Below are 26,585 nucleotides of genomic sequence, written 5' to 3' on the forward strand. Positions count from 1 at the left end.
TCTTACCTTTTTCAATTTTTACTTTTTCATTTAAAAGGCAGAGTATCAGGGAGCAGGAGAGTAAGAAAGATCTTCCACCTGCTGATTCACCCTCCCACAAGCTACATCAACCAAGAATGGGCTAGGCCAAAGCCAGGAGCCAGAAAATCTATCTGGGTCTCCCCCAAGTGCCAGAGATCTGAGTCCATGGATCATCTTCTGCTGCCTTCCCAGCTGTATGAATAGGAAGCTGAACCGGAAGCAGAGCACTTGGGACTAGAACCAGCTCTCCAATACGGGATGCAAATTGTAGCAAGCAATAATTAAACCTACTGTCCTACAACACCAGCTTCTTTACATTTTTTTTAAAAGGACAGTGTTTTTGGGCCCGGCGCGATGGTGTAGTGGTTAAAGTCCTCGCCTTGCACACCCGGGATCCCATATGGTCGCTGGTTCTAATCCCAGCGGCCCTGCTTCCCATGCAGCTCCCTGCTTGTGGCCTGGGAAGGCAGTTGAGAACAGCCCACAGCCTTGGGACCCTGCACTCATGTGGGAGACCCAGAAGAGTTCCTGGCTCCTGGCTTCGGATTGGCTCAGCTCCAGCTGTTGCGGTCACTTGTGGAGTGAACCATCAGATGGAAGATCTTCCTCTCTCTCTCTCTCCTCTCTGTATATCTGCCGTTTAATAAAAATAAATAAATCTTAAAAAAAAAAAAAACAGTGCTTTCATTGTTTTTGTTTGTTTGTTTTGTTTTTTAAGATTTATTTCAAAGGTAGCATTACACAGAAACAGGAAAAGACAGAGTGAACTTCCACCCACTGGTTGATTCCCCAAATGGCTGCAAGAGCCAGGGTTGGGCTAGACTCAAAGTCAAGAGCCAGGAGCTTCATCGAGGTATCCCATGTGCATCCACAGGACCAAGGACTTGGGCCATCTTCCACTGCTTTCCCAGGTATTTAGCATGAAGCTGGAGCCAAAATGGAACAGCTGACAAACAAACTGACACCCACATGGATGCCAACATCGCCAAGCAACAACTTAATCCTCTATAGCATATGCTGACCCCAAGGACATTGTTACAACTAATAAATAATGCTTTGAAATTTTTAAAATTTATTCTCACTGCACCTAACAATCACAGAGATGGAGATCACTCATTTGCTCTCCAAGCATCCCTTGTATCCACTATGGGGCCAGGCTGGAGCCAGGCTGCAGCCAGCAGCCAAGAACTCAAAGTAACCAATGCAATTGGCAGGCACTCATGGCTTGACAGCCATCACCTGCTGCCTCCTGGATGCACCGAAGCAGGAAGCTGGAATCAGAAAAAAGTCAGGACTCGAACCCTGGCACTATTATATGGGAATGCAGAGTCCCAAACAGCATCGTACCTACCCCTGTTCCTGCTTGTTCCTTTTTTTTCATGCACAGAATTTAATTTTCTTGCAGAAATGCCTTCTGCTTTTCCCACACCCCACTTGGCACCTAACCCAGAGTAGGATGTCACTGAGTGTTTATTAATCAACTGAAGACTTCCCCTCCTGGCCACATTCTCATCTGTATGTCCTGAAACATGTTCAAATCTATAGGGAACAATCAATTCTAACTCACTAACTCCATCCTGAATTATAACTCGTAGCTTTTAGTTTTGTTTTTAATTATCAAACACAAAAATAGCTCCCAAGATATAATTATTTTCTATTCAACATAAAAAGAGCACACTGATCATAAAAATAGACAATAACAGAATTAAAATATTTTAATTAAATTTAAAAATTAAATTAAAAAATTTCGGGCCCGGTGGCGTGGCCTAGCGGCTAAAGTCCTCGCCTTGAAAGCCCCGGGATCCCATATGGGCGCCGGTTCTAATCCCGGCTGCTCCACGCTTGTGGCCTGGGAAAGCAGTCGAGGACAGCCCAATGTACTGGGACACTGCACCCGCGTGGGAGACCCGGAAGAGGTTCCAGGTTCCGGGCATCAGATCGGCGCGCATCGGCCCGCTGCGGCTCACTTGGGGAGTGAATCATTGGACGGAAGATCTTCCTCTCTGTCTCTCCTCCTCTCTGTATATCTGACTTTGTAATAAAAATAAATCTTTAAAAAAAATTTTTTTTCAATCTTCTTCCATTATTTTAAGAAAATGATTTTTAAAAAATCAATAGGGTTACCTTTTAGCTTTTAAAAATAAATTATATTCCTTCAGGGCCTGGCGGCGTGGCCTAGCGGCTAAAGTCCTTGCCTTGAACGCGCATGGATCCCATATAGGGCTGGTTCTAATCCCAGCAGCCCTGCTTCCCATGCAACTTCCTGCTTGTGGCCTGGGAAGGCAGTCAAGGACGGCCCAATGCTTTGGGACTCTGCACCAGCATGTGAGACCTGGAAGAGGTTCCTGGTTCCTGGCTTCGGACCGGCACATCACCGGCCGTTGCGGCCACTTGGGGAGTAAATCATTGGACAGAAGATCTTTCTCTCTGTCTCTCCTCCTCTCTGTACATCTGCCTTGGAATAAAATAAATAAGTCTTAAAAAAAAAAAAAGAAGTGCAGCAGACAGACAGGGCCTCTGGGCTAACTGGGATGCCCGCATTGCAGATGTTGGCTTTATCTGTTACTGTCACAGTGCTGGGCCGTATTTATTTGAAAGGTCAAATGACAGAGAAATTTTTCATCTGCTGGTTTACCCCTTAGGTGGCTACATCAGCCAGGCCAAAGCCAGGACCAGAAACTCCATTTTGGTCTTCCATTTAGATGGCAAGGACTCAGATGCCTGAGACATCTTCTGCTGCTTTCCCAAGCATATTAGCAGGAAGACAGTTTAGAAATGGATCAGACAGGGCCCAGCGGCGTGGCCTAGAGGCTGAAGTCCTCGCCTTGAACGCCCGGGATCCCATATGGGCGCCGGTTCTGGTCCCGGCAGCTCCAATTCCCATCCAGCTCCCTGCTTGTGGCCTGGGAAAGCAGTTGAGGACGGCCCAATGCATTGGGACCCTGCACCCGCATGGGAGACCTGGAAGAGGTTCCTGGTTCCCGGCATCGGATCGGCGCGCACCGGCCCGTTGCGGCTCACTTGGGGAGTGAAACATCGGATGGAAGATCTTCCTCTCTGTCTCTCCTCCTCTGTGTATATGTGACTGTAATAAAATGAATAAAATCTTTAAAAAAAAAAAAAAAAAAAAAGAAATGGATCAGACAGAACCTGGACGTGCACTGCAACATGGGATACCGGCGTCCTAAGTGACAGCTTCACCTGCTGCACAACGCCAGTAACCCAAGGATCTCTTTGGTACTTTGTGTTGATCCTGTCTTTAACAAGACAAGAGGGCCCAGCACAATAGCGTAATGCTTAAGGTCCTCACCTTGAACGCGCACGGATCCCATATGGGTGCCGGTTCTAATCCTGACAGATCCACTTCCCATCCAGCTCCTTGCTTGTGGCCTGGGAAAGCAGCCAAGAACAGCCCAAAGCCTTGGGACCCTGCACCCGCATGGGAGACCTGGAGGAAGTTCCTGACTCCTGACTTCTGATCAGCGCAGCACCGGCCACTGACGTCACTTGGGGAATGAAGCATCAGACACTGATTTTCCTCTGACTCTCTTCTCTGTATATCTGAGTTTCCAATAAATATGAAATAAATCTTTAAAAAAATTTAAGGAAAACAGTCCTTGTCTGCAAGGAACTTCCAATCTGAAGAACAGAAGCAAACCAAATGCATGAGGTTAGGCATGGCTTCACGGAGACCTTGTCACTAGAGACGGTCCTGAATCAGAACACTACTACAATGAAGGAGGGAACTGGCCTGAGTTCAAGACGGAGGTTAAGAGATCCATGGATTTACCAAGCTTTGTGATCTGGCCCATGTACACTCACCCCTCAATTTACACCTTCTGCCACTTTCCCTCTGCCTTTCAGAATGGAAGTACAGAGGCCAGCAGGTGAAGATGCTGCCTGCAACAATGACGCCCCAGTTTCAATGCCAGGTAAGAGTCCTGGCTGCACCACTTTTGATCTAGCTCTCTGTTAACGTACCTGGGAAAGCGGCAAAGCATGGTACAAGTGCTTGGGCCCCTGACACCCATGTGGGAGACCTAAATGGACTTCTAGACTCCTGGTGTTGGGCCTAGCACAACCTAGACCTTTGAGGCCACTTGGGGAGTAAGTCAGCAGATGGAAGACCTCCCTCCTTGTAAGTCTTTCGAATAAATAAATCGTTAAAAGCAAAAGAATGGAGGCACAGAATGTGTATACTCAAGGTACTTAATAAACTTAACCGCACTCAAGAAAACAAAGGTGGAAAAGCAGTTTATAGTAAGTATTTCTGTTGGGACCCAGTCCAACACACACTGTTCTCCCCAAACTGTCAGAAACATTTCTGGCTTTGGCTATAGCAGGAGTCCAGGGGGTGAGAAGGGGGTTGAACAAGCAGATGTGAAATTCTTATATTCTGTCTTCTTTTCAAACAAAAATTGGGTTTTTGTTTTTACGATTTATTTATTTTTATTAGAAAGTCAGATATACAAAGAGGAAGATCTTCTGTCCGATGATTCACTCCCCAAGTGGCCGCCACAGCCGCAGCTCTGCCTATCCGAAGCCAGGAGCCTGGAACCTCCTCCAGGTCTCCCATGCAGGTGCAGGGTCCCAAGGCTTTGGGCTGTCCTCGACTGCTTTTCCCAGGCCACAAGCAGGGAGCTGGATGGGAAGTGGGGCTGCCGGAATTAGAACCAGCACCCATATGGGATCCGTGCGCATTCAAGGGGAGGACTTCATTTGCTAGGCTACCATGCTGGGCCCTCAAACAAAAGTTTTTAAAAACCCAAGAACATGGGGCCTGGCAGCATGGCCTAGCGGCTAAAGTCCTCGCCTTGGGGGCCACGGGATCCCATATGGGCGCCGGTTCTGGTCCCGGCAGCTCCACTTCCCATCTAGCTCCCTGCTTGTGGCCTGGGAAAGCAGTTGAGGACGGCCCAATGCATTGGGACCCTGCACCCGCGTGGGAGACCCGGAAGAGGTTCCTGGTTCCCAGCTTCGGATCGGCGCGCACCGGCCCGTTGCGGCTCACTTGGGGAGTGAATCATCGGATGGAGGATCTTCCTCTCTGTCTCTCCTTCTCTGTGTATATCTGGCTGTAATAAAATGAATATATCTTTAAAAAAAAAAAAAAAACCCAAGAACATAATACATGTGTTCCTGTAAAGGGCCAGAAAATCATTCTAGCACAGACTAAGCAATAAATGTTACATTTTAGTGTGAGACAACTCTAACAGGATTTGACAGTAAAACACACTTGCTAACAGAGAAATCTACGGCGATCAACCTGGTGGGGATGTACAAATTTGTTGCTGATGGGCAAAGCATCAATTCCTGGAACAACCTGCTGCCGCCCTTAGGTTCTCATGCCAAATCACTGCGTGACCCAAACACTGCATCCCTAACTTTTGGAAGCCTTTGCATATGCAAATAGGAGCTTAGCTTTACAGTAGCTTCATTCTATTTTCTTAAGAGACTGTAACTTGGGTTGATAACCATCAAAACTGGCTTTTTGTTTGTTTGTTTGTTTTAGAAATAACAAATGATTAATTCTCTTTCATCTCTACCTTCCCTTACAGAAGAGTTGAATTATTTCTTACTCTTCTCACCCTGTCATTCTTGTGACTGTTGTGTGGGTAGCAATCCTTCAAACCCAAGTTCACAGGGAGGGCTCTAGCTCACACAACTTTTGTCTACCTGCACCAAATTCCACAACTATTGCTTACAAATGAGTGGCAGCAATAATCAAATCCAACAAATTGGCCCAGTAGAAAACTATCTTCCAACTGAGAAAAGGATGTATGGGTGGATCCTAAAACAGGACTAACACACTCCCTTAACACAGACTCATTTCCACACAGCACATACACCTGTAAGCAGACTGGGACACTCAGGGCAAGATTTCCATACTTTATTTGCTCACATCTCTAAATCAGAACACTGACGTGATCTTGGGCCCCTAAATAACATCAGACCTATCCCCTAGGAAGCTAACTAATCACACAGATTTCCACGCATTCCAATGCCAGCCCTTTCAGAAACTTTTTTGCCATGCAAATACAAATGGTAGTTTAAAACCCAATTTTACAATCAGGCCCTTTGAAGTCGGGCCAAGAACATCAAACAAGGATCTGAAGCAGTGTCTCTTGAGCCTGCCCGCTCTTTGCGGCATGCAGACACACCTGCACACACACCTCCCCTTCAGTAACACACACTTTCAAGTCACTCAGAAGCCGGCTGTCAAACCACTCGCCACAGAATCCGTGTGCTTGCAGGAATGCGGATAAGCATTGCTCAAAGCCCAGCAGCCCTCTGCTTCACTGGGGCCGTCCACGGAACAAGAGGCACCCGGTCGGATGCTTTCTTACCTGTGGAGTCATCGTGGACGGGTCTGGCTCCGGGGCGGCTTGCTGCTGCTGCTCGCTACTCTTGATCTTGGCCCCACTTTCCAAAGGTTCTTGCTGGCCACCTGTCCTAGTTCCAGCGGGGGTGGACGGGGGCGGTGGGGGGAGCAGGCCTTTCGAATGGCCCTGGGAGGGTCGGGAAGGGGATGCCTGAGAAGACGGCAAGTAGGATTGAGAATGGCTCAAATAGGATTGCGAGGAAGAGGAGGAGGAAGAATAAGGAGGGGTAGGCCCCAGGTAGGATTGAGAAGGTGGGGACTGCGAGGGGGACGGCTGAGCAGGAGGAAGGTAGGGCTGAGACGAGGACGGAGGGTAAAAGGAGGGTGGTGGGTGAGGCGGGGGCATGTAAGATTGAGACGGGGGCATATAGGACCCCGGATGCACAGGGGGAGATTCGGGGGGAGAGTCCAGCTCCATGGGAACCAAACCAGGAGGCCCGTCTCGTTGGTGGTGGAGCATCTGGTGTTTGTACTGCTGCTGCTTCTGATAGCTGAGGGCCGGACCGGGTGGCGGGGGCATCGGTGGCGGCGGCGGCTGCCAGTCTCCATAGCCACCCCCGGGCATCCCCGGCGGGGGCGGCAGCGGGGGCGGAGGAAGGTGGTGGGGCTGGAGCACGCACTGCATTTGCTTCTGGTGCATCTGCTGCAGCTGCTGGAGCTGCGCCAGGTGCTGCTCGCGGAAGCTCATGAAGCCCGAAGAGGAAGGGGCCGCAGGAGTCGTCGAGCTCGAGTACCCGGGCCCCGGCGAGGCCTCAGGAAGCGCCACCGGAGGCGGCGGCGGGACCGGCGGCGGCAGGTAGTGGCTGCTGCCGCCATACCGGCCCCAATTCGGGTACATATCGGAAAAGGAGGCGCAAGGCCCGTCCTGGCGCCGTTACTCGTCGCAACCGACCTCCAAGAGCCACGGCGTTGACGGCGACGGCCGGAACTCGCGGCGTCTCCAGGCCCCGGAGCGTGTAAACGGAGCGCGCCAGTGCGCCGGCGCTACCGAACTGGGCCTGCGACCGGGAAGGCGGGGACGGCCCTGGGCCGACTACGCCTGCGCAGAAGCAGCGAGAGGAGAACAAAGGCGAGATAGAGCTGCCCGTGGCTTGCTGGCTCGCGGTTGCCATCTTCCGTCGGATTCTGATAAAGCAGGCGTGCGTCGAATGTTCTCATAGAACCGACGAACCATAGAGTCTCGCAGCTGAAAGGGGGGCCGAGACCCTGCGGCTCCAGGGGTTCATTTTTGAATGGGGGGAGGGGAAAGAAAGGTTCCATTCACAATGGCGACAACCGCTGCATCAACCAAAAAGAAAAAGGAAAAGAAAAACCCGCATAAAACCGCTCTTTACTAGAGTAAAACCGCTAAAGTTTACTCTAGTAAAGATGTAACGCTTATATGAAGAAACTTGCAGAATCACAGACTTGAAGTAATAGGTTTTTCCCATGGTCCTGAGCTGAAAAGAGGAAAAATGGTGAAGATGCCAGTTGTTAAACAAATGGCTTCCTTTCATTTCTGTCAAGAAAAAAAAAATCCAGTTGGGAACAAAACTGTTTCCAGGGACAGAAAGAACCCTACTTAGAACGGCCCCCAATTCCTGCAGGTATGTCATGGATTAAAGTACAGAAATGGAGTTCTTCCGAATCACACACAGAGAAATCCATGTCGGACACCCTCGAAGCTAAAGCCAAGACAGCAAGGTTCAGCCACAGAAATTGTCTAAAGAAGATGGCCCAGGTGATAATCCACCAAAAAATGTCTCGTCCTAATGCTACAGGGCACCTTCTTTAGCTTGCGGGAGTTGTTGAAAAACAAAGATGACACAATGAATTCTGAAGATGGGGCTAAGAACTAGAAGACTCTTTTTTTTTTTTTGAAAGTATATTTATTTATTTGAAAGACAGAGTAACAATGAGAAAGAGACTGACTTTTCCCTCTACTGATTCACACTTTAGTCCAGGTCTGGGATAGGCACTAGCAACTCCATTCAGGTCTCCCAGAGACCATCTCCTGTGTCCCTAATTGCATTAACAGGAAGCTGGATTGAAAGAGTGGCTCAGACTTGATTGGGCATTCTGATACGGGAGGCCAGCAGACAAGTAGGGGCTTGACCGACTGCATCACAGCACAAGCACTAGTCTGAGACTCTTGTCTCAGTGTGTTGGGTGTGTGCTCCTTGCAGACTTAACGTTTCAGACGTCACAAGCTGACTACACTGCTGTTAGGAGGTGACCCTGAGTGGCAAGTGGAGTGGCAAAGTGTCCTTCAGAAGGAAGCCTTCGACTTTCAACTAAAATTTTTTCTTTTAACCTTTTCCAAAAATTTAAATACATGCATACATAGAATTACATGTAACAAGTATACAGCATTGTGAATTTTCACAAACCAGTCATATTTGTGAAACCTGTACACGAATCAGGAAACGGCGTTAGCCAAGCCAGAAATCCCGAAAATTTATATTTTTTACATTTTAGCTTAAATCCTCTTTTGGAAAAATGAATAAATGTAACTATAGTAGAAATAAATGTAATTCGCAGAAAGAGACTAAAGAAGAAAAACATGGTTGTCTTTTTAGAGGAAAAGTAGATATACAGAGAGAAGGAGAAACAGAGCGAAAGATTTTCCATCCACATGTTCACTCCACAAGTGGCTGCAATGGCTGGAGCTAAGCTGATCCGAAGCCAGGAGCCAGGAGCTTCTTCTGGGTCTCCTGCATGGATGCAAGGTCCCAAGGACTTGAACCATCATCTACTGCTTTCCCAGGACACAAGCGGGGAGCTGGATCAGAAGTTGAACAGCCAGGACATGAACCGGTGCCCATATGGGATGCTGGTGGATGCAAGGTGAGGACCTTGGCCACTAGGGTATCGCACCGGACCCAGAAAAAGAATTTTTATAAATTTCAGATGAGGGGCTAGTGTAGTGTTATGGGGTAAAGCTGTTGCCTGTAACACCAGCGTCCCCTACAGGTCATTATGGTTCATGTCCTAGCTGCTCTACTTCTATCCAACCCCTTGCTAATGGCCTGGGAAAAGCTGCGAGAGATGGACCAAGTGCTTGGGCCCGCAGCACCCACATAGGAGATTTGGAAGAAGTTCCTAGCTCCTGACTTTGTATTGGCTCAACTCTGGCGATTGTGCATATTTGGGAAGTTAACAGGCAAGTAGAAGACCTCTCTGTCTTTCCCTCTCTGTAACTCTGTCTTTCAAATAAATAAATAATGAAATCTTTTTTCAAAACACAAAATTGAAAGGAGCAATCAGGCTGATGATTGACTTCTCAATAAAAACAACAAAATCCAGTGGAATGATATTATCTTTTTTTTAAGATTTATTTATTTTAATTACAAAGTCAGATATACAGAGAGGAGACGAGACAGAGAAGATCTTGTCTGATGATTCATTCCCCAAATGAGTGCAACAGCCAGTGCTGTGCTGATCTGGAGCCAGGAACTTCCTCCAGGTCTCCTATGCGGGTGCAGGGTCCCAAGGCTTTGGGCCATCCTCAACTGCTCTTCCAGGCCACAAGCAGGGAGCTGGATGGGAAGTGGAGCTGCCGGGATTAGAACCGGCGCCCACATGGGATCCTGGTGTGTTCAAGGTGCGGACTTTAGCTGCTAGGCCACCACGTCAGACCCTGGAATGATATTATCATGGTGCCTGAAATAAAATGACTCTGAAAGTGAAATGTCCTGCCCAACTAAATATCTTCAAAGGCTAAGAACAAAAGTAAACTTCTCCACAAAGACAAACAAACAAATGAGTGTGTGCCACGAACAGACCCTGTTTCAAGTCCCCAGCAGGTGCACATGGAGGATATGGCAGTCCATCGGAACCTCAAGAGGACACCTCATACCAAAACAGAGGATGGAGGACAGAACAAATCAATCAACTACCCCAGCCACGTGTTGGCAGTGAAAATCTGGGCAAATGGAGACTATAAGGTGGACTATGTCAGCCAGTGGATTCTGGAGAGATTCCATTGTGCTTGAAATCGCAACACTGGCAGCAATTCAGAACTGCACAACTATCAAAACCGCTTGAGCAGTGCCCTCGGAACATGCCCCATATCAGGGACCCTGGAATGGGTGGAAGGCTGGGTGGGGCTTCTTCTTTTATCTTCCTCCTTGCCCCAGGTACAGAAAAAAAAAAAAAAAAAGAATGTGAAAACAATGGTCTTACACATTTTTCTGTAGCCCTTGACCCTTTGTGCCCTAATCAACTATGTAAAGATTATAAAAATAAAACAATAATTAAAAAACAAAAACAAGTGAAGAGCTGATCTGTCATCTCCCTGTTCAAAATTAATAATGAAACACTCAATCTCAGGATCACAGCCAAACCCTTGAGCATTCCACGTAACGACCCTTCCCTCCAGAACCACAGATGTGGGTATAGGCCCCTTCTCCCCCATGATTTCCCAACACAAGTCAGGAACCTTTTCTGACAGTTCTATGCCTGGGCCAGGCACATCCATGCCCTATGGCATTCATCCTGCCATCTTTTCTTGACATTGCTTTCCATGCCCCATCTTCTCTCTCTCATTTACAAGGGCAAGCCCCTTTCCGTTGTGAACTCAAACAGCATCACCTTTAGCCTTTTCTCTGTCCCCACCCAGCCAAGGATGAAGAAGCCATTCTGCCCTCATTTATGCATTCACAACTTCCCCGACACTTTTACCTTAATCACTGCTATTCACCATTCACATGTTACACAGATATGAGTGTGCTGAAGGTAAGACTGCATATCATTAAGTCTGCAGGATAAACTGAGTTCCACAGATTAGCATAAAACAATGAACATCAAATTATGTAAGCCATAAGTGGAATATCTGTTTATATCAAATAAGACAAAATACCACTTTCAAATCAGCACTCAAAGTGAGTACATTTAATCATATTCAGTTCATAACACAGCAAATATGTGAAAAAAAAATAATAATTCCTTCTACAGCATGTCCAATGAACTAGCAACAGATTAAGTTGGTCACGTGCAGGTCCAATGAACTAGCAACAGATCAAGTTGGTCGCGTGCAGGTCAGGATACTTCACCTTGGAAGGATTAGAACCGGGGGGCTCCATAATCATCTGGCATCCGCTCGATGTTGTATCTGAATGAGATGAGAAAATAACAGTGGTGACAAAGGTCCCATGTGAAGCCCCCCTTTACCGCATCCAACACTCTCATTGCACTGATGCTGCTTTTGATAATAAGAACACTTTAGAGGGATGTCGGAGTGACTGATTTACAGGAAAATGCCAACTGTAATGTGTTTTCTCTCTCTTTCAAATGAAAAGGAAAAAAATACATATATTTTGGGCCAAAAAGATTATCTTGATTTAAATTAATGCTTTATATTTAAAATAATGTATCTGTTTCTGCTTGTAATCTTACATTAAAAATGTGTCTATCTCATTGCTAAATCCTGTCTTTTGCCTTTGTTCTTGTTGTTTAACGTCTTTAAATGTAACTACACAAACATTTGATTCAGTTACTTCTTTCAAACAGTTGTTGTATAACTCTAAAACATGAACTAATTTTAACTGACATCAAGCACATACTTCCAATCACTTCCCCAAGGGAAATTTCTCACCTGTGGTTGGAGATGTACATGATGGGAACTCCAGGGATCTTTCGGATTCTTCGTTTAAGGTCCCTGTCAACTGTGGCCACAATGTAACACTTGTGCTGGAAGACACATTCATCGATACTTACACAGAACTCAGTAAGCATTTCACCGAGCAATGCAAAATGGTACAACCACTGACTGGTCATTCCCTTCCACTTTCAGTATCAAAGGGAAGGCTACCATGAATGTCATTCATATTTTTTTTAAAAGATTTATTTTTTATTTTTATTACAAAGTCAGATATACTGAGAGGAGGAGAGATAGAGAGGAAGTGGAGCTGTCGGGATTAGAACCAGCGGCCATAAGGGATCAAGGCAAGGACCTTAACCACTAGGCTACGCTGCCGAGCCCCGAATGTCATTCATATTTACAAAAACATACAATGAATTGCCTGGGCTAAATGAAGCCCTAACAATATTAGAAGAAAACCAGTTACAAGCTGTAACTTGTTTTCTGTCTCCTGAGTGGAAGGGAATATGTTAGAATGGGAGGTTGGGGATCTTGGTCTTTTTAATCTCAGGGCTGGGATGAGGTCTCAGATCTGCAGGTGGCACAGGTAGGCTACCCTGGAGAAGGAAGCAAGACAAGGATTTCCAGGATCTTAAGCCTGAATCTAGCAGCTCTGAAAGCAGTAACACCTAGCGGGAAGCTGAAGTTATTTTGGGATTGTACTTTGCTTCTTTATAGGGTCCCACTGGATACTTTTTTTTATTATTATTTATTTATCTTTTTATTGGAAAGGCAGATTTTCAGAGAGAAGGAGAGACAGAGAAAGAAAGATTTTCCATCTGCTGGTGTACTCCCCAAAGTTAGGAGTCTCTTCAAGGTCTCCCAAGCAGGTGCAGGGAGATGAATGGGAAGTGGTACCCATATGGGATGCCAGTGCTTGTAGGCAGAGAACTAGCCAAATAAGACATGCACAAGCCTTAATTTGGTCTTAAGTTACAGCATGGTGTAAGCTGTGCTGTGAAAAATTAAGAGAAATTCTGGGTCACCCAAAGGATCAAGTGGCTACAGGGATGGCTGGGATGGTATTATGGTCACCAGCTGAAGACGATCACATTTAGCAGAGAGAGGTTCTTACAAGAGCAATCAGTCATACAAATTGTAGAGTGCTTGACAAGGAGGCCAGCAAGGAAGAATTAAAAAGCTACTTATGGGCCCAGTGCAGAAGCCTAGTGGCTAAAGTCATCACCTTGCATGCCCAGGATCCCAAACAGGTGCCAGTTTGTGTTCTGGCTGCTCTGCTTCCCATCCAGCTCCCTGCTTCTGGCCTGGGAAAGCAGCCGAGGATGGTGCAAAGTCTTGGAAACCTGCACCTGTGTGGGAAACCTGGAAGAGGTTCCTGGCTCCAGATGGGCTTAGCACCAGCCGTTGCGGCCACTTGGGGCATGAATCTGTGGACGAAAGATCTTTCTGTCTCTCCTCCTCTCTGACTTTGCAATAAAATATAAATATATTAAATAAATAAATAAGTAAAAATAAACAAATATAAATATATCTGACTTTGCAACAAAAATAAATAAATTTTTTTTAAAAAGGCTATATATTCCAACTGATATATGACACAGTTCCCTGACAGACACTGGGGAAGAACTGACAAAATTTTGGGGGCAGGCTAGTGGATACAAAATTTATTTATTTATTTATTTTTATTTCAAAGTCAGATATACAGAGAGGAGGAGAGACAGAGAGGAAGATCTTCTGTCTGATGATTCACTCCCCAAGTGAATGCAATGGCCGGTGCAGTGCCGATCCGAAGCCAGGAGCCCGGAACTTCCTCCAGGTCTCCTGTATAGGTGCAGGGTCCCAAGGCTTTGGGCCGTCCTTGATTGCTTTCCCAGGCCACATGCAGAGAACTGGATGGGAAGTGGAGCTGCCGGACTAGAACTGGTGTCCATAAGGGATCCCAGTGCGTTCATGGCGAAGACTTTTGCCGCTAGGCCACTGCACCGGGCACAGAGACAAAATTCTTTACTGAGGAGGAAATGGAAATGGAATCTCATCTCAGATTCAGAGGAAGGTGGAATCTGACACATCTATATTTACTCATAATCATTTCACAGAAGTTTGTGGAATGAAAGTCAGTAAATGACCCAAATCACAAACCAGGAAATACAGGTGCTGAGAACTGCAACTCATGTCTGCTCCCAAGCCTGTGCAAATGCTCATGGAGATTTTCAGTCCATTTTCACCAATGAAGACACTATGCTCTTATGAAGGGATGCTATAGTTTTTTTTTCCCCTCCCCATTTATTTTCCTAGATGCTTTACTGACTGAACATTCAGGAAATAAATCTACTGATATATATATATACTTTTAAAATAAACCCGAAGAACTGATGATACCTGAGTCACTCTCTGTACTAAGCAGTCGTCCGCATAGGTTCCTTTGTGTGAACATGGTAATCGTTCAAATCTTGGATCCTTGGCAATCCTGTAGGATTATAAAAGTGGATTAAACATTCAAGTAATCCAATTATCTTTCTGACTCTTCGTATGTGAAGCACAAGTAATACTATCTTAGGAGATTTTCAGTTATTGCCTCTGTCTCCCTGAAACTTACACTGTAATTGGAAACACAACTTACTGGTAAGGAAAAGAGAATTGTGCATGCTGTTGGCCACTGCATCACCTCAAAATTGAATTATTTTATTTTCACTTTAGAGATAAGAAAGCAGGCCTGAGACGGTCAATTAATTTACCCAAGGCTACACAGCTGGGAAAAGCCAGGAGTTAAAACATGAAGAACATTAACTCTGTCACTTTACTTTTACGAAGTTGTCTCTATACAAATGAATATCTACATAGGCATAAGGGTGGTAATTACAGTACAATTTCAAAGGCTGAAATATTAGAGGCCTGGCAAGGTAGCCTAGTGGCTAAAGTCCTCACCTTGCAACACTGGCATCCCATGTGGGCTCTGGTTCTAATTCCGGCTACTCCACTTCCCATCCAGCTCCCTGCTTGTGCCTGGGAAAGCAGTAGAGGATGGGCCAAAGCCTTGGAATGCTGCACCTGTGTGGGAGACCTGGAAGAGGCTTCAGGCTCCTGGCTTTGGATCGGAACAGTTCCAGCAGTTGCAGCCGCTTGGGAAGTGAATCAACAAATGAAAGATCTTCCTCTCTGTCTCTCCAACTCTCTGCATATCTGACTTTCCAATAAAAATAAAATAAATCTTAAAAAAAAAAAAAAGACTGAAATATTGGAGATAATCTAAATATCAGTAAGATGAAAGTTAAATACATTCTTGTGCACCATCCTATTTTTAAAATTGAAGCAGAGTTGTACATAAGAATGAGGAGGGACCTATCTAAACTGTTGAATAAATACAGCAACTCAATGAACTATATATACTTACATATTGAATATGATCCAATTAATACAATACAAATCCGTTTCACTGACACTCTTTCTCTAGATTTATCCCCATCTTTTTAAAATTTTATTTTTAAAGAGGTAGAAAAAAATTGTTTTGTGGTTGGTAAAGCTGAGCCAGCTCTTTGCTAATGGCTTGGGAATAGCAATGAAAGATGACCCAAACGTTTGGGCTTCTGCCACTGATGTGGAAGACCCAGATGAAGCTCCTCGCTCTTGGATTTGCCCTGGCACAGCCCTGGCCACCTGGGCAATGAACCAACAGATGTAAGATCAGCCATCTGAAAAAGAGTTCGCCAGTCTTCAGGGAAGTCTGAGCCCATCTTCAGGTGGCAGAGCACCAGTGCCAGTTGAGAAGTGGGCGTTTCTTGACACAGGTCAGTCCATCACTGAAAGACTTCTGAGCAAAGTGTGGTCTCAGAAAGTCTAAGCAGGCTGCGGCAAGGAGCATGCACTAGTAGGAGGAGAGAATACTGGCTGAGAAATTTGGTAGGCAATAGTCTAGCAGGGGTGGGGAGTGTCTAGCCCATGGAGTATAGAAGGCCTGTGAAATCATTTGATCTGGTCCTGCCAAAATAACCGCAGGCGGGACTCAAAATCCAGCAAATTTATAGCAGGCTAATTTTTAACTTGATAATTCTGTATGGCCCATGAATGATGTTATAAATAGTCTAACTGCTCTTGGCAGGAGAAAAGATTCCCCACTCCTGCCTGGTCGTAGAGCTTTGCTCTGCACATCACCACTTTGGGAACCACCCAGCTCTTCTCCACTAGCTTTTTTTTCTTTGTAAGATTTTCTTTTTTAAATTGGAAAGGCAGATACACAGAGAGGAGGGACAGAGAGAAAGATCGTTCATCTGCTGGTTCACTCCACAGGTGGCCTCAATGGCTGAAGCTGAGCCGATCTGAAGCCAGGAGAAAGGAGCTTCCTCTGGGTCTCCCATGAGGGTTCAGGGTTCCAAGGTCAAGAGCCGTCCTCGACTGCTTTCCCAGGCTACAAGCAGGGAGCTGGAAGGGAAGTTGAGCTGCTGGGACATGAATCACAGTCCATACAGGATCCCAGCGGATGCAAGGTGAGGATTTTAGGCACTAGGCTATTGCACCGAGCCCTTTTCTACTATTTCTTAACAAACCAAACGAAAAAACAAAAACAAAACAAAGAAAAAACAAGCTAACAATTTTTTTTTGTTCACACCTGTCTCCAGTTAACATTTCTATTTCTCCTTGCAGTCAAACTACTTCCATCTACTAATACTTTTCACTATACACTACAACATGATAAAGAAAACATCCTATCTCTGTTGGTGTTAGCAGAAAGGTCTTTTAGTATTGGGCTTGTGATAAGCTCACAGTCTTCCAAATCGAATTTTCACTTAGAGCAGCTCAAATTTAACAATGGCAACGCACATTGTACGTTGTTTCCCTTGAAGTGACAGAGTAGATTCCCTGCTATTCATATAGGAGAAGCGGCCAGCATTAGGGGCATCAACACCCAAAAGGAGGGCTGGGTTCAGGTCCTGGCTTCACTCCTGAGGCTAGCCTCCTGCTAATGAGCACCTGAGAGACAGGAGCTGATGGCTTAGTACTTGGGTTGCTGCCACCCATGTGGGAAATCTAGACTGAGATCTAGACTTCTGGTTTCAGCCTGGCACAGTTCCAGCTATTACAGGCATTTGCAATAGAATAGCAGAAGGGGGCCTGGTGCTATAGCATAGTGGTTAAAGTCCTTGCCTTGAATGTGCTGGGATTCCATACGTGTGCCAGTTCTAATCCCAGCAGTTCCACTTCCCATCCAGCTCCCTGCTTGTGGCCTGGAAAAGTAGTTGAGGACGGCCCAAAGCTTTGGGACCCTGCACCCATGTGGGAGACCTAGAAGAAGTTCCTGGTTCCTGGCTTTGGATCGACGCAGCACTGGCTGTTACAGTCACTTGGGGAGCGAATCATCAGACAGAAGATCTTCCTCTATGTCTCTCTTCCTCTCTGTATGTCTGACTTTGTGATAAAAATAAATAAATCTTTTTTTTTTTTAGCTTATGAAACATCTTTTTTTTTTTTTTTTTTTTTTTGTATTGGTTACATTGCATTATGTGACACAGTTTGATAGGCAGTGGCCCTGCACCCGTGTGGAAGACCCAGAGGAAGTTCCTGGTTCCTGGTCCCAAGGCTCTGGGTCATCCTCTACTTGTGTGTTCCCAGGCCATAAGCAGGGGAGTGGAGCAGCTGGGATACCAATCAGTACCTGTATGGGATTCTGACGTTTGCAAGGTGAGGATTTAGCCATTAAGCCATCTCACTGGGCCCAGTTTAAAACTTTCTAAAAGCGAAATACTTGCTTTGTCAATTTTATAGTTTTTGAACGCTGCTATACTTCTGATCCAACTCACTGCGTATAACCTGGGAAGGCAATGGATAGCTCAAGTCGCTGGGTGATTGTACCCATGTGGGAGACTCAGAAAAAGCTTGTGCCTTATGCCTTTGGACTGTCCCATCTCCAGCTGTTGTAGCCAACTGCGGAGTCAACCAATGCATGGAGGTACTCTCTCTGTAAAATCTGTATTTCAAACAAAATAAATAAATCTTTTTATAAAAAGAAAGTAATTGTTCAAGGAATATTTGGACAGTAACCAGAAGGAGAGTCAACAGAATCTTCAATATACACATCTAAGAAAAATCTAGACTGGATGTTCCTTACCTTAGTGCCACTCGATACTTCTGCCCCAATTTTTCAATTTCTGCCATGACACAATCAGTTATACAAGGGATACCTGCCAGAAGAAAACCAAACAGATATTAGTAACTCAACCAGTGAAAAAGCTCTGTGAATTACATCCTGTTTAGAATCTTTGAAAGACTCAGGAGACTTCTGGAAGGACAACAGACAAAGAACTAGAGAAGAAACCCCTAGTCAACATTAACGGTAAGAAGGAACTGCTCCAGTCCCACACCACAGTTCCCAAAGGTATCTGTCAGCAACTGGGAGAAACAAATTTAAGTTAGGTTCTGTTGTTACTTTTATTTTAATTAAATTTTTATTTTTTAAAGACTTGTTTATTTATCCGTTTTTTAATTAGAAAGTCAGATATACAGAGGACGAAAAACAAGTCAAGAAGATCTTTAGTTCGATGATTTACATCGCTTCTCGGCCTTTTGGCTAAGATCAAGTGTAGTTCGATGATTTACTTTCCAAGCGGCCACAACAGCTGGAACTGCGGGGATCCTAAGCCAAAAGCCAGGAGCCTCTTCTGGGTCTTCCACACAGGTGCAAGGTCTCAATGCTTTTGGGCTGTACTCAACTGCTTTGCCAAGCCACAAGCAGGGAGCTGGATGGGAAGCGAGGCTGCTGGGATTAGAACCGGTGACCAAATGAAAGGCCAATACTCTGGCCAATAAGCCTACAGAACCGGGCATTTAGTTTTATTTTTAAAGTGCTTATTTTGGGCCTGATGTGGTAGTCTAGCAGCTAAAGTCCTCTCCTTGTATGCGGCAGGATCCCAAATGGGTACTGTGGCCAAGCTGCTGTTTGGGATGGCTGTATCTTCTATCAGCATGCCGGGGTTTGGGTCTTGCCTCCAATTCTGACCCAGCTTCCTCCTTATACACACCCTGGAGGCAGCAAGTGTAGGCCCAAGTACTATTACTTCTCTGCCACTCATGTGGGACATTTGGAAATTCTAGCTTCTGGCTAGAATTGGGCATTTGGGGAATAAATCAACAGATGGAAGGTATGTCTCTTTGCTTTTCAAATAAATGTAAATAAGTAAAATTTCTGTAAGAAGTACTTTATCAATTTTAAAAAGACCTACATGAAAAAATAACTGTTTAATTTTCTACCCTACCAAGCCTGATCCTTACTGATGACTAGTTTACTATACTTAGCCTCATTTTTCTCAATTGGTGTTATCTTCACAAATAATAAGCATATATAGTAGTTCTTATATAATAATTTTAGGCAAAATAATTTTGCTCTCATGTACTTTGCATATACACCTGCCCTCATCTTCATTCTAATAAATCAATAAATCAATGAATAACATTGGTACCTTTAGTTAGAGGCTAAAAAAACATACAAATAGGGTACTAGCATGTGGCATAAGATAAGCCTGCATTCTATACAAGTACTGGTTGGAGTACAGTTATTCCCCATCTAATCCAGCTCCCAGCTAATGCATCTAGGAAAGCAATGAAGGATGGCCCAAGCCCCTGAAGCCCTGCACCCATGTTGGAGACCTGGAGGAAGCTCTTGGCTTCAAGCTTCAGCCTGTCCCAGTGCCAGCCATTGTGGCTATTGGAGGAACGAACTAGCAGATGCAAGCACTCTCTCCCTAATTCTGCTTTTTACATAAATCTTAAAGATACAAATACAGCTACCACAAAATGTCAACAGATCTTGGTATAATGAAGTTATTCCCTTGTACATGCTTAAATTTTCTTTTTCCTTCTCATGGTAGTAAAGTGGACCATTTTGAAGTGGATGTCCAAATACATGAGGAAAACTCATTAATGCTAAATGACAGGCTGGGTATAAACAACCTTAGATCTTTTGTGGTACAAATACTAAACTGAATGCTTAGGAATTAAGCATTGTCCAACGTCTGGTTCTGTTCTGTAATCATCAATGGCAAATTGTCTCATTTAGATACTGCATGTTGGAGTGGAGTGAAACATGTATCTTCCTTAACATAAAAGAATGTACATAGGTACGTATGTGTGTGTGTGTGTGTGTGTGTGTATACTTAGAACAGGTATTTGGCCTAGTGGTAAGATGCCCCTGCCTGAGTGCCTGAGTTCAGTACCTGCCTCTGCTTCCTACTAAACTAGAACTTGTGAGGCATAGGGGATGGCTCAACTTCTGAGTTCCTGTTAGTCATACAGGAGATTTGGGCTGAACTCTTGGTTCCCAATTTTAGCACCAGGTCCTGAATGTTGTTGTAGGCATTTGGGGAGTAAACCAGTAACTTTAGCTCTGTCTTTGTGTGTCTTTGCATCTCTCTGACTCTCAAATATATTTTTAAAAATTCTAAAGAAGACTATATATAAATATAAAAATAAATCACTGGACCTGGCGCTATAGCATAGTGGTTAAAATCCTTGCCTTGAATGTGCTGGGATCCCATATGGGCGCCGGTTCTAACCCTGGCAGCCCTGCTTCCCATCCAGTTCCCCACTTGTGACCTGGGAAAGCAGCTGAGTACAGCCCAAAGCCTTGGGACCTTGCACCCATGCTGGAGACCTGAAAGAGGCCTGGGCTCCTGGCTTCAGATCAGCACAGTTCTAGCTGTTGCAGCCACTTGGGTAGTGAATCAACAGATGGAATATCTTCCTCTATGTTTCTCTTCCTCTCTGACTCTCAAATAAAAAAAAAAATCTTAAAAAAAATTTTTCCACTTTGTTAAAAATTTCAAGAATGATGGCTAAAGCATTCTGTTTTCTGAACTGTGAATGCTAGTTACTCCCAGTCAAATACGCATTATTTCTTTTTTTTTTTTAAAGATTTATTTTTATGGGCTCGGCGGCGTGGCCTGGTGGCTAAGGTCCTCACCTTGATCCCATATGGCTGCTGGTTCTAATCCTGGCAGCTCCACTTCCTCTCTGTCTCTCCTCCTCTCAGTGTATCTGACTTTGTAGTAAAAATAAAGTAAATCTTTAAAAAAAAAAAAAAAAAAAGATTTATTTTTATTACAAAGTCAGATATACAGAGAGGAGGAGAGACAGAGAGGAAGATCTTCCGTCCAATGATTCACTCCCCAAGTGAGCCGCAACGGGCCGATGCGCGCTGATCCGATGCCAGGAACCAGGAACCTCTTCCGGGTCTCCCACGCGGGTGCAGGGTCTCAATGCATTGGGCCGTCCTCAACTGCTTTCCCAGGCCACAAGCAGGGAGCTGGATGGGAAGCGGAGCTGCCGGGATTAGAACCGGCGCCCATATGGGATCCCGGGGCTTTCAAGGCGAGGACTTTAGCCGCTAGGCCACGCCGCCGGGCCCAAAATATGCATTATTTCATTTTTCTGAGAATGAGTACTACTCTGGTAACCGCTGCAAAGTGAATGGCCAACAATCCTAGTAACCAGAACTCCACATCCCTCCTTGCATGTAGATCATTTTGTACAAGTGTTGCAGAGAATTGAAAACATAATACTCACACTTGGCATACAGACAATCCATCATTGATTGTACTAAGTCCAGCTTGGCTTTAATGGAAAAGTTGATAAAGTTAGTGTCAACGAGGATGTGGTAAGGCGGGCCCAGTTGTGTGTTATACTGGAAGAATAAGCAGGAAGGGTGCTGTGGGCTGATGGGAAAACAAAAACATAGAGTCAAGCCTACTTGGCACTTTGGAGTTATCAACAAAAACAAAAAAGGAAGTCTCCAGACAGTCTGCTACACATTAAACTTGTTGGTGCTTATTGGAAGAAAGACAACGGCATGGCTTAACCTCAGGTTTGTTACCACACCTCACATGCCGTTGATCCACTCCAGGTGCCCTCTAGTGGACACCGTCCAGCAGCTCAGGCTGTGGGAAGGTAGAACAGAGCTAATGTGGTGGGAACGTGGCTGCCGGTCTGTGCTTCTCACAGGCTCCTGAGATGGACCATATGCAGGTAGTGGGGAGAGCAGCCTGCCCTGTGTCAGGATCCTGCACTGGACACAGCAGTATCTGCTCTTGTTCTAACAGCCCGAGATGCCTGGCCTGAACCTGACAGTGACTTTCAGCACTAGTTTATCTGTCGAGTATCCAAAAACAAAACAACCCATTTACTTAAAAGCAATAACCTTCATTCTAAACATATATCCTTACTTTTTTTTAGGCGTGATCAAGACTTAAAAAAAGACTCCTGGTAACATAAGAGATTAGCAGTATATTACAGTGGTAGGATTTTAGAGGCTATTTCACTGCTCCTTGAAATCCCTAAACCTTCAGTTCGCTGGAAGTGACATATGTCCACCAGTACTTCTTTTATTTGCATCATTGTGCCAGGCACACTAATAAAAACTGAGCAGACTGGTTATGGGAAAGCAAGGTTTTTTTTAAAGAGGTTTATGGCTTCAAAACGTCTCTTCTAACTTTAAAAGTCAACATTTTTGACTACTTACACTTCTCTTTCCTTCAGTGCACTGGGATCTTTCTTCTCCTTCTTCTTAGGTTTTAGTCTATCCTTTTCTTTACTGAAATTAAAACAAACAAAAAAACCCCCACATAGTAGTTATCATCTCATTCTACAATCAAATCTCTCTTTGTTTTGAGTCCACATCTACTTTGTGACTGATCTATGGCAGTATCGGCATATACTTTCTGAGCAAATAACCACAGTGGGAAGTCACCAGGAAGCATCAAGCTTAGTTAATGAAGCCTGTACTTCAGACTGTGAATGCCTAAACAGAAACTGATGAGATGCGTGAGCAGATTCTCCCACAGGCCTCTTCCCAAGGCTAAACCCTCGAAATGCACCCACAGCATTTAACTGCTAGTTAGAAACAAAATACTACAAAATGGGTTGTCATTAAAAACGACATGATCAACTCATGTTAAGGATAAGCTGTGAATGTCTTAAACTCCTCCAAGACCAATCCTTCCTTCCTGAGTAACTTTACACTCTTCCCTAGAACAGTTAGGGGCCACCTGGCAGCAGGGTCTCAAACACCACTCTTCTTCCACAGCGACCTGGCTTCCTACAGGATTGTAAAACAGAGAATTTTTCCTATTCTCTTTCAAAAGGAGGCTGGACACAACCAACGCCCAGGGTCTCTGATCTCAATATCCTTCAACGACGGCTTAAAAAAGAAAATAAACCCAAGCCAAAGCATATTTCCCTCCGCTTATAAATATAGTACCGCAACAATAGCAAGACAAAAACCATCGAGCTCACAGCCCTGGTATAATCCTTAACCATAATAGGATCGACAACCCCAGGGCGGAACAAAGTGGACACTCAAGAAACATTGAATTCCCCCCAGGCCCGTGTAACCGCTCAGGAATTAAAGGACCACTACCCCATGGTGTATAAATCTAAAACAATAACATTCAAAACAAATCCCAAAACCTTTTACTGCTTATTCCCTCCAGTCTCTTGGGCCCCCAGCCATCTTGAGACCCCGCTGACCGCGGACACTTACAGCCGCTCGTCCCTGAGACTAAGCATTCGCTTCATGGTCGCATACTTCCTTGCTTTCTTCTGCTTCCCCTTGAGACAGAAATGATAAAGTTAAAAACACTGAAAGCACCCTTTTATTTATTTATTTTTTAAGATTTTATTTTTCTTTCAAAGTTAGATACACAGAACAAAGACTGAGAGGAAGATCTTCTGTCTGATGATTCCCCAAGCGGCCGCAACGGCCAGAGCTGAGCTGATCCGAATCCAGGAGCCAGGAACTTTCAGGTCTGCCACGCGGGTACAGGGTCCCAAAGCTTTGGGCCATCCTCGACTGTCTTCCCAGGTCACAAGCAGGGAGCTGGATGGGAAGCGGGGCCACCGGGATTAGAACCGGCGCCCATATGGGATCCCGGCGATTTCAAGGCGTGGACTTCAGCCGCTAGACCACCGCGCCAGGCCCCAATACCCTGGCTTTTAAAAAGTCCCTTTCTTTCTCCTTGTCCATACCGCTCTTATTCCCCGAAGACACAGTCCCTTCTCCCCATGCTGTAAGGAGTCACCGGCTCCGCTCGAGGCCCTTAAGAAGACCAGAAGGGGCACAAGCAAGGCTGAGGCGGGTGGAATACAGCCTAACCCCGATCTGCTACACTGTGAGGTCTCACAACACTTTTTCGAGGACCCTCCCCTCTCACCATGCTGCCGCAGCGTTCTTGTTTCTTCCGGAATCACCGATAGCGCGATGATTCTACGTCATCCACCACCGTTTCCGGCCAAGGCGAGCCCGGAAGCGGAAAAGCCCCGAGCCGAGCCGGCTTCTCTTCCCCGCAGAAGTCTTTACTGAGGGGTCTTTTGGTGGGGGGAAGGGTTGCGGGCTGATGGTCTTTACCTGGGTGTCACTGTCACCCTACGGCAGCCCCAGGGCTGGCTCTAGACCGCGCTGCCAACTTCCCTTCCCCCCCACCCCGGCTCGGGTAACGTTCCTCTCCAAGCCCGAGGCATATCCCAGAAGAGCTGGCTGCACCTGTGTTCCAGAAGCAGGGAGAAAAGGGTAGGGGAATCGGGAGCCTGGGGTTGCCCGGCGGTGTGGGGAGACACGTCCTCCTCCCCCAGGGCCCGGCGTCAAGCCTCTTGCCGGCCAGCTAGCCCTGCGGCGTTGCCTGCTCATGGGGCTGGGGGCGTCAGGGAGGGCGACTCTGGGCGAGGTGCCACCTTGCTGGCGGGGCAGGGGGTCTCCCCTAGATGGCCCCCGCCTGGCAGCGAGGATGGTGGGGAACGGTTGACTGTTTATTATAAAGGGGAGGGGAGATTGGTGACTACAAAAAGGGGAAGATAATTTTTTTTAGTACCTTCTTAACCGTTAAAAGAGCGTCTATCCTGTAAGAGTCGGTGGGAAGCCAGAGATGGGTCTTTTAAGGAAGAGGGTGTGCACTCTTCCGTGGATGAGGTCTGTAAACTTGAAGGACTGTTGTCCCGTACGTGTGACTTACATGTTCTGTGCTTCACCATCACTTCAGGACCCTCGCTTTACACCTGCTTACACCTGGGGAAGCGGCACCGACGCTCTCCAGGTGTTGAAAAGCCAGTAGTATTCTCAGATATCAAAACAAAAACTGCTGCGGTTTAACCCTTACCGTGAAGAATAGTTCATTGGTGAACCGGGGCTCCCCAGGTGAGGAGAGGGCGAAACTTCCTCCTTGGCTCTCACAAGCAGCATGGGTTGGCCGGCGTGTCCGGTGGTGGTCGCCCTCAAGTACCTTCTGGAGTGTTCGGTGCAGGGTGGTTTTCTGGTGTTGGTCTGGGGATAGACAGTATTCTTTCTGTTTCTCGTTGAGGCATGCGTTCAGAATGCTTTACTTCACCTTCCAGAAGGTGTTAAGTTTTTGATGTTGAGCTAATGTTAGAGGTGAGGCTCTGTTGTGATTGAAGGGGTTTGTCTCTGCCAGGCTGTATTTCATGAACAGGGCCAGAGCAGCCACTTTTCTGCCTGCGTTTGACCTTTTGGCAAACAGACTGTGTATATGTACATACATATATACATACATATATATGTATTTTTGCAAAGATGGTCAGATTTTCTTTTCTAACAGTAGAGGGATTGTATAAAGGTTCAGAGGGAATATTGTGTGTATTTAAGTAGTAATTTGCATGTAAATTGCTTCAGCCCTGGCCTAGCCCTGGCTGGTTGGCCAGCCATTGTGGCTATTTGGATAGTAAACTAACCAATGGAAGATCTTTCTCCTTTCTGTGAGTCTGCTGTTCAAATAAATAAATCCTTAAAAAAATTAAGACACTCCTTTGAGAATGTGTATTTTGTAATCAATGAATACTAACATGATTTTTGAATTTGGAGAAATTTATGTTCTGAGAATTTTTCTGATTTCCTTGAGCGTTAATACTTCATGAGGATTAAGTGAATGTAACAACAGCGTGCAGATCAGAATATACTTAGAGAAACAGGTTTAGTTGTATTGTAATGCATTGCAGCCTAATGTTTTTGGTAGCCTGGAATTAAAGCAGTAGGATATTCTATTGCGTTTGTTGAGATAAGGATTGGGGAGGTTGTGTTGACTTGTGTTGAATGGGAGTAGCAAGCAAATGCTTTAGGATACATACTTGCGAAGAAAAGATTATTTTAGTACTTCTCATGAAGAAGGAAGATAAAAGCCATGAGAATTGTATTCTGCTCTCCTGTACCCTTACAGATAAAGAATCTCAAAGCATCTGGCCCGGACTTCATCTGGTCTCTGATCCATCTACGTTATCATTGAAGCTGACAGCACTTTCTAAATTGTGGATAATGAAAGCTTCCTTAAAGAACATCTTGTATTTCAGTGTTGGAAAATTTTAGGTAGATCTGCTTTTGCAGCTGTCATGGAACAAGTATAATTTATATTCTCTTCCTTCAAGTTAGAGTTTTTACATTTATTTTTATATACCGTGACACCCCACTCCCTGCCCCAATAAACATTGGTTGCTGTTAAATGTTTTTCAGTAATTGTGGTGGCATGGTTCTCTTTGGGTCTTGAGATTGAATTATTTTGTAAGGGCGCTTCAGAGAGAGAGATTGCATTGGCATGTTTGTTCATTCAGAAAGCTTTTCCT

The 26,585-nt window shown here is 45.4% G+C and overlaps 3 protein-coding genes across 3 annotated transcripts in view; 1 reads left to right on the forward strand and 2 right to left on the reverse strand.

Annotated features, from left to right (window-relative positions):
* Positions 1-7,421, reverse strand: part of YLPM1 (YLP motif containing 1) — a 68,173-nt gene extending 60,752 nt beyond the window's left edge. Inside the window, exon 1 of the mRNA XM_058655555.1 lies at positions 6,369-7,421. Within this exon, the coding sequence (XP_058511538.1) occupies positions 6,369-7,241 (873 nt within the window). The 5' untranslated portion in view covers positions 7,242-7,421. The remainder of the gene's footprint in view (positions 1-6,368) is intronic.
* A 3,857-nt stretch (positions 7,422-11,278) lies between these two features.
* Positions 11,279-24,316, reverse strand: FCF1 (FCF1 rRNA-processing protein). The gene is made up of 9 exons (XM_058655623.1): positions 24,176-24,316; positions 23,506-23,573; positions 22,486-22,557; positions 21,534-21,682; positions 18,085-18,157; positions 14,364-14,451; positions 11,979-12,073; positions 11,382-11,495; positions 11,279-11,341 (listed from the first exon to the last, which is right to left on the reverse strand). The coding sequence occupies exons 1-8, from the start codon at positions 24,176-24,178 to the stop codon at positions 11,447-11,449; spliced, it is 597 nt and encodes a 198-aa protein (XP_058511606.1). The 5' UTR covers positions 24,179-24,316; the 3' UTR covers positions 11,279-11,341; positions 11,382-11,446.
* A 704-nt stretch (positions 24,317-25,020) lies between these two features.
* AREL1 (apoptosis resistant E3 ubiquitin protein ligase 1) overlaps positions 25,021-26,585 on the forward strand; it is a 42,284-nt gene continuing 40,719 nt past the window's right edge. The window contains exon 1 of the mRNA XM_004584396.2: positions 25,021-25,152. The gene's annotated coding sequence lies outside the window, so the exon portion shown is untranslated. The remainder of the gene's footprint in view (positions 25,153-26,585) is intronic.

This window comes from Ochotona princeps, chromosome 26 (assembly GCF_030435755.1).
Source record: "Ochotona princeps isolate mOchPri1 chromosome 26, mOchPri1.hap1, whole genome shotgun sequence".
Taxonomy (NCBI): Eukaryota; Metazoa; Chordata; class Mammalia; order Lagomorpha; family Ochotonidae; genus Ochotona; species Ochotona princeps.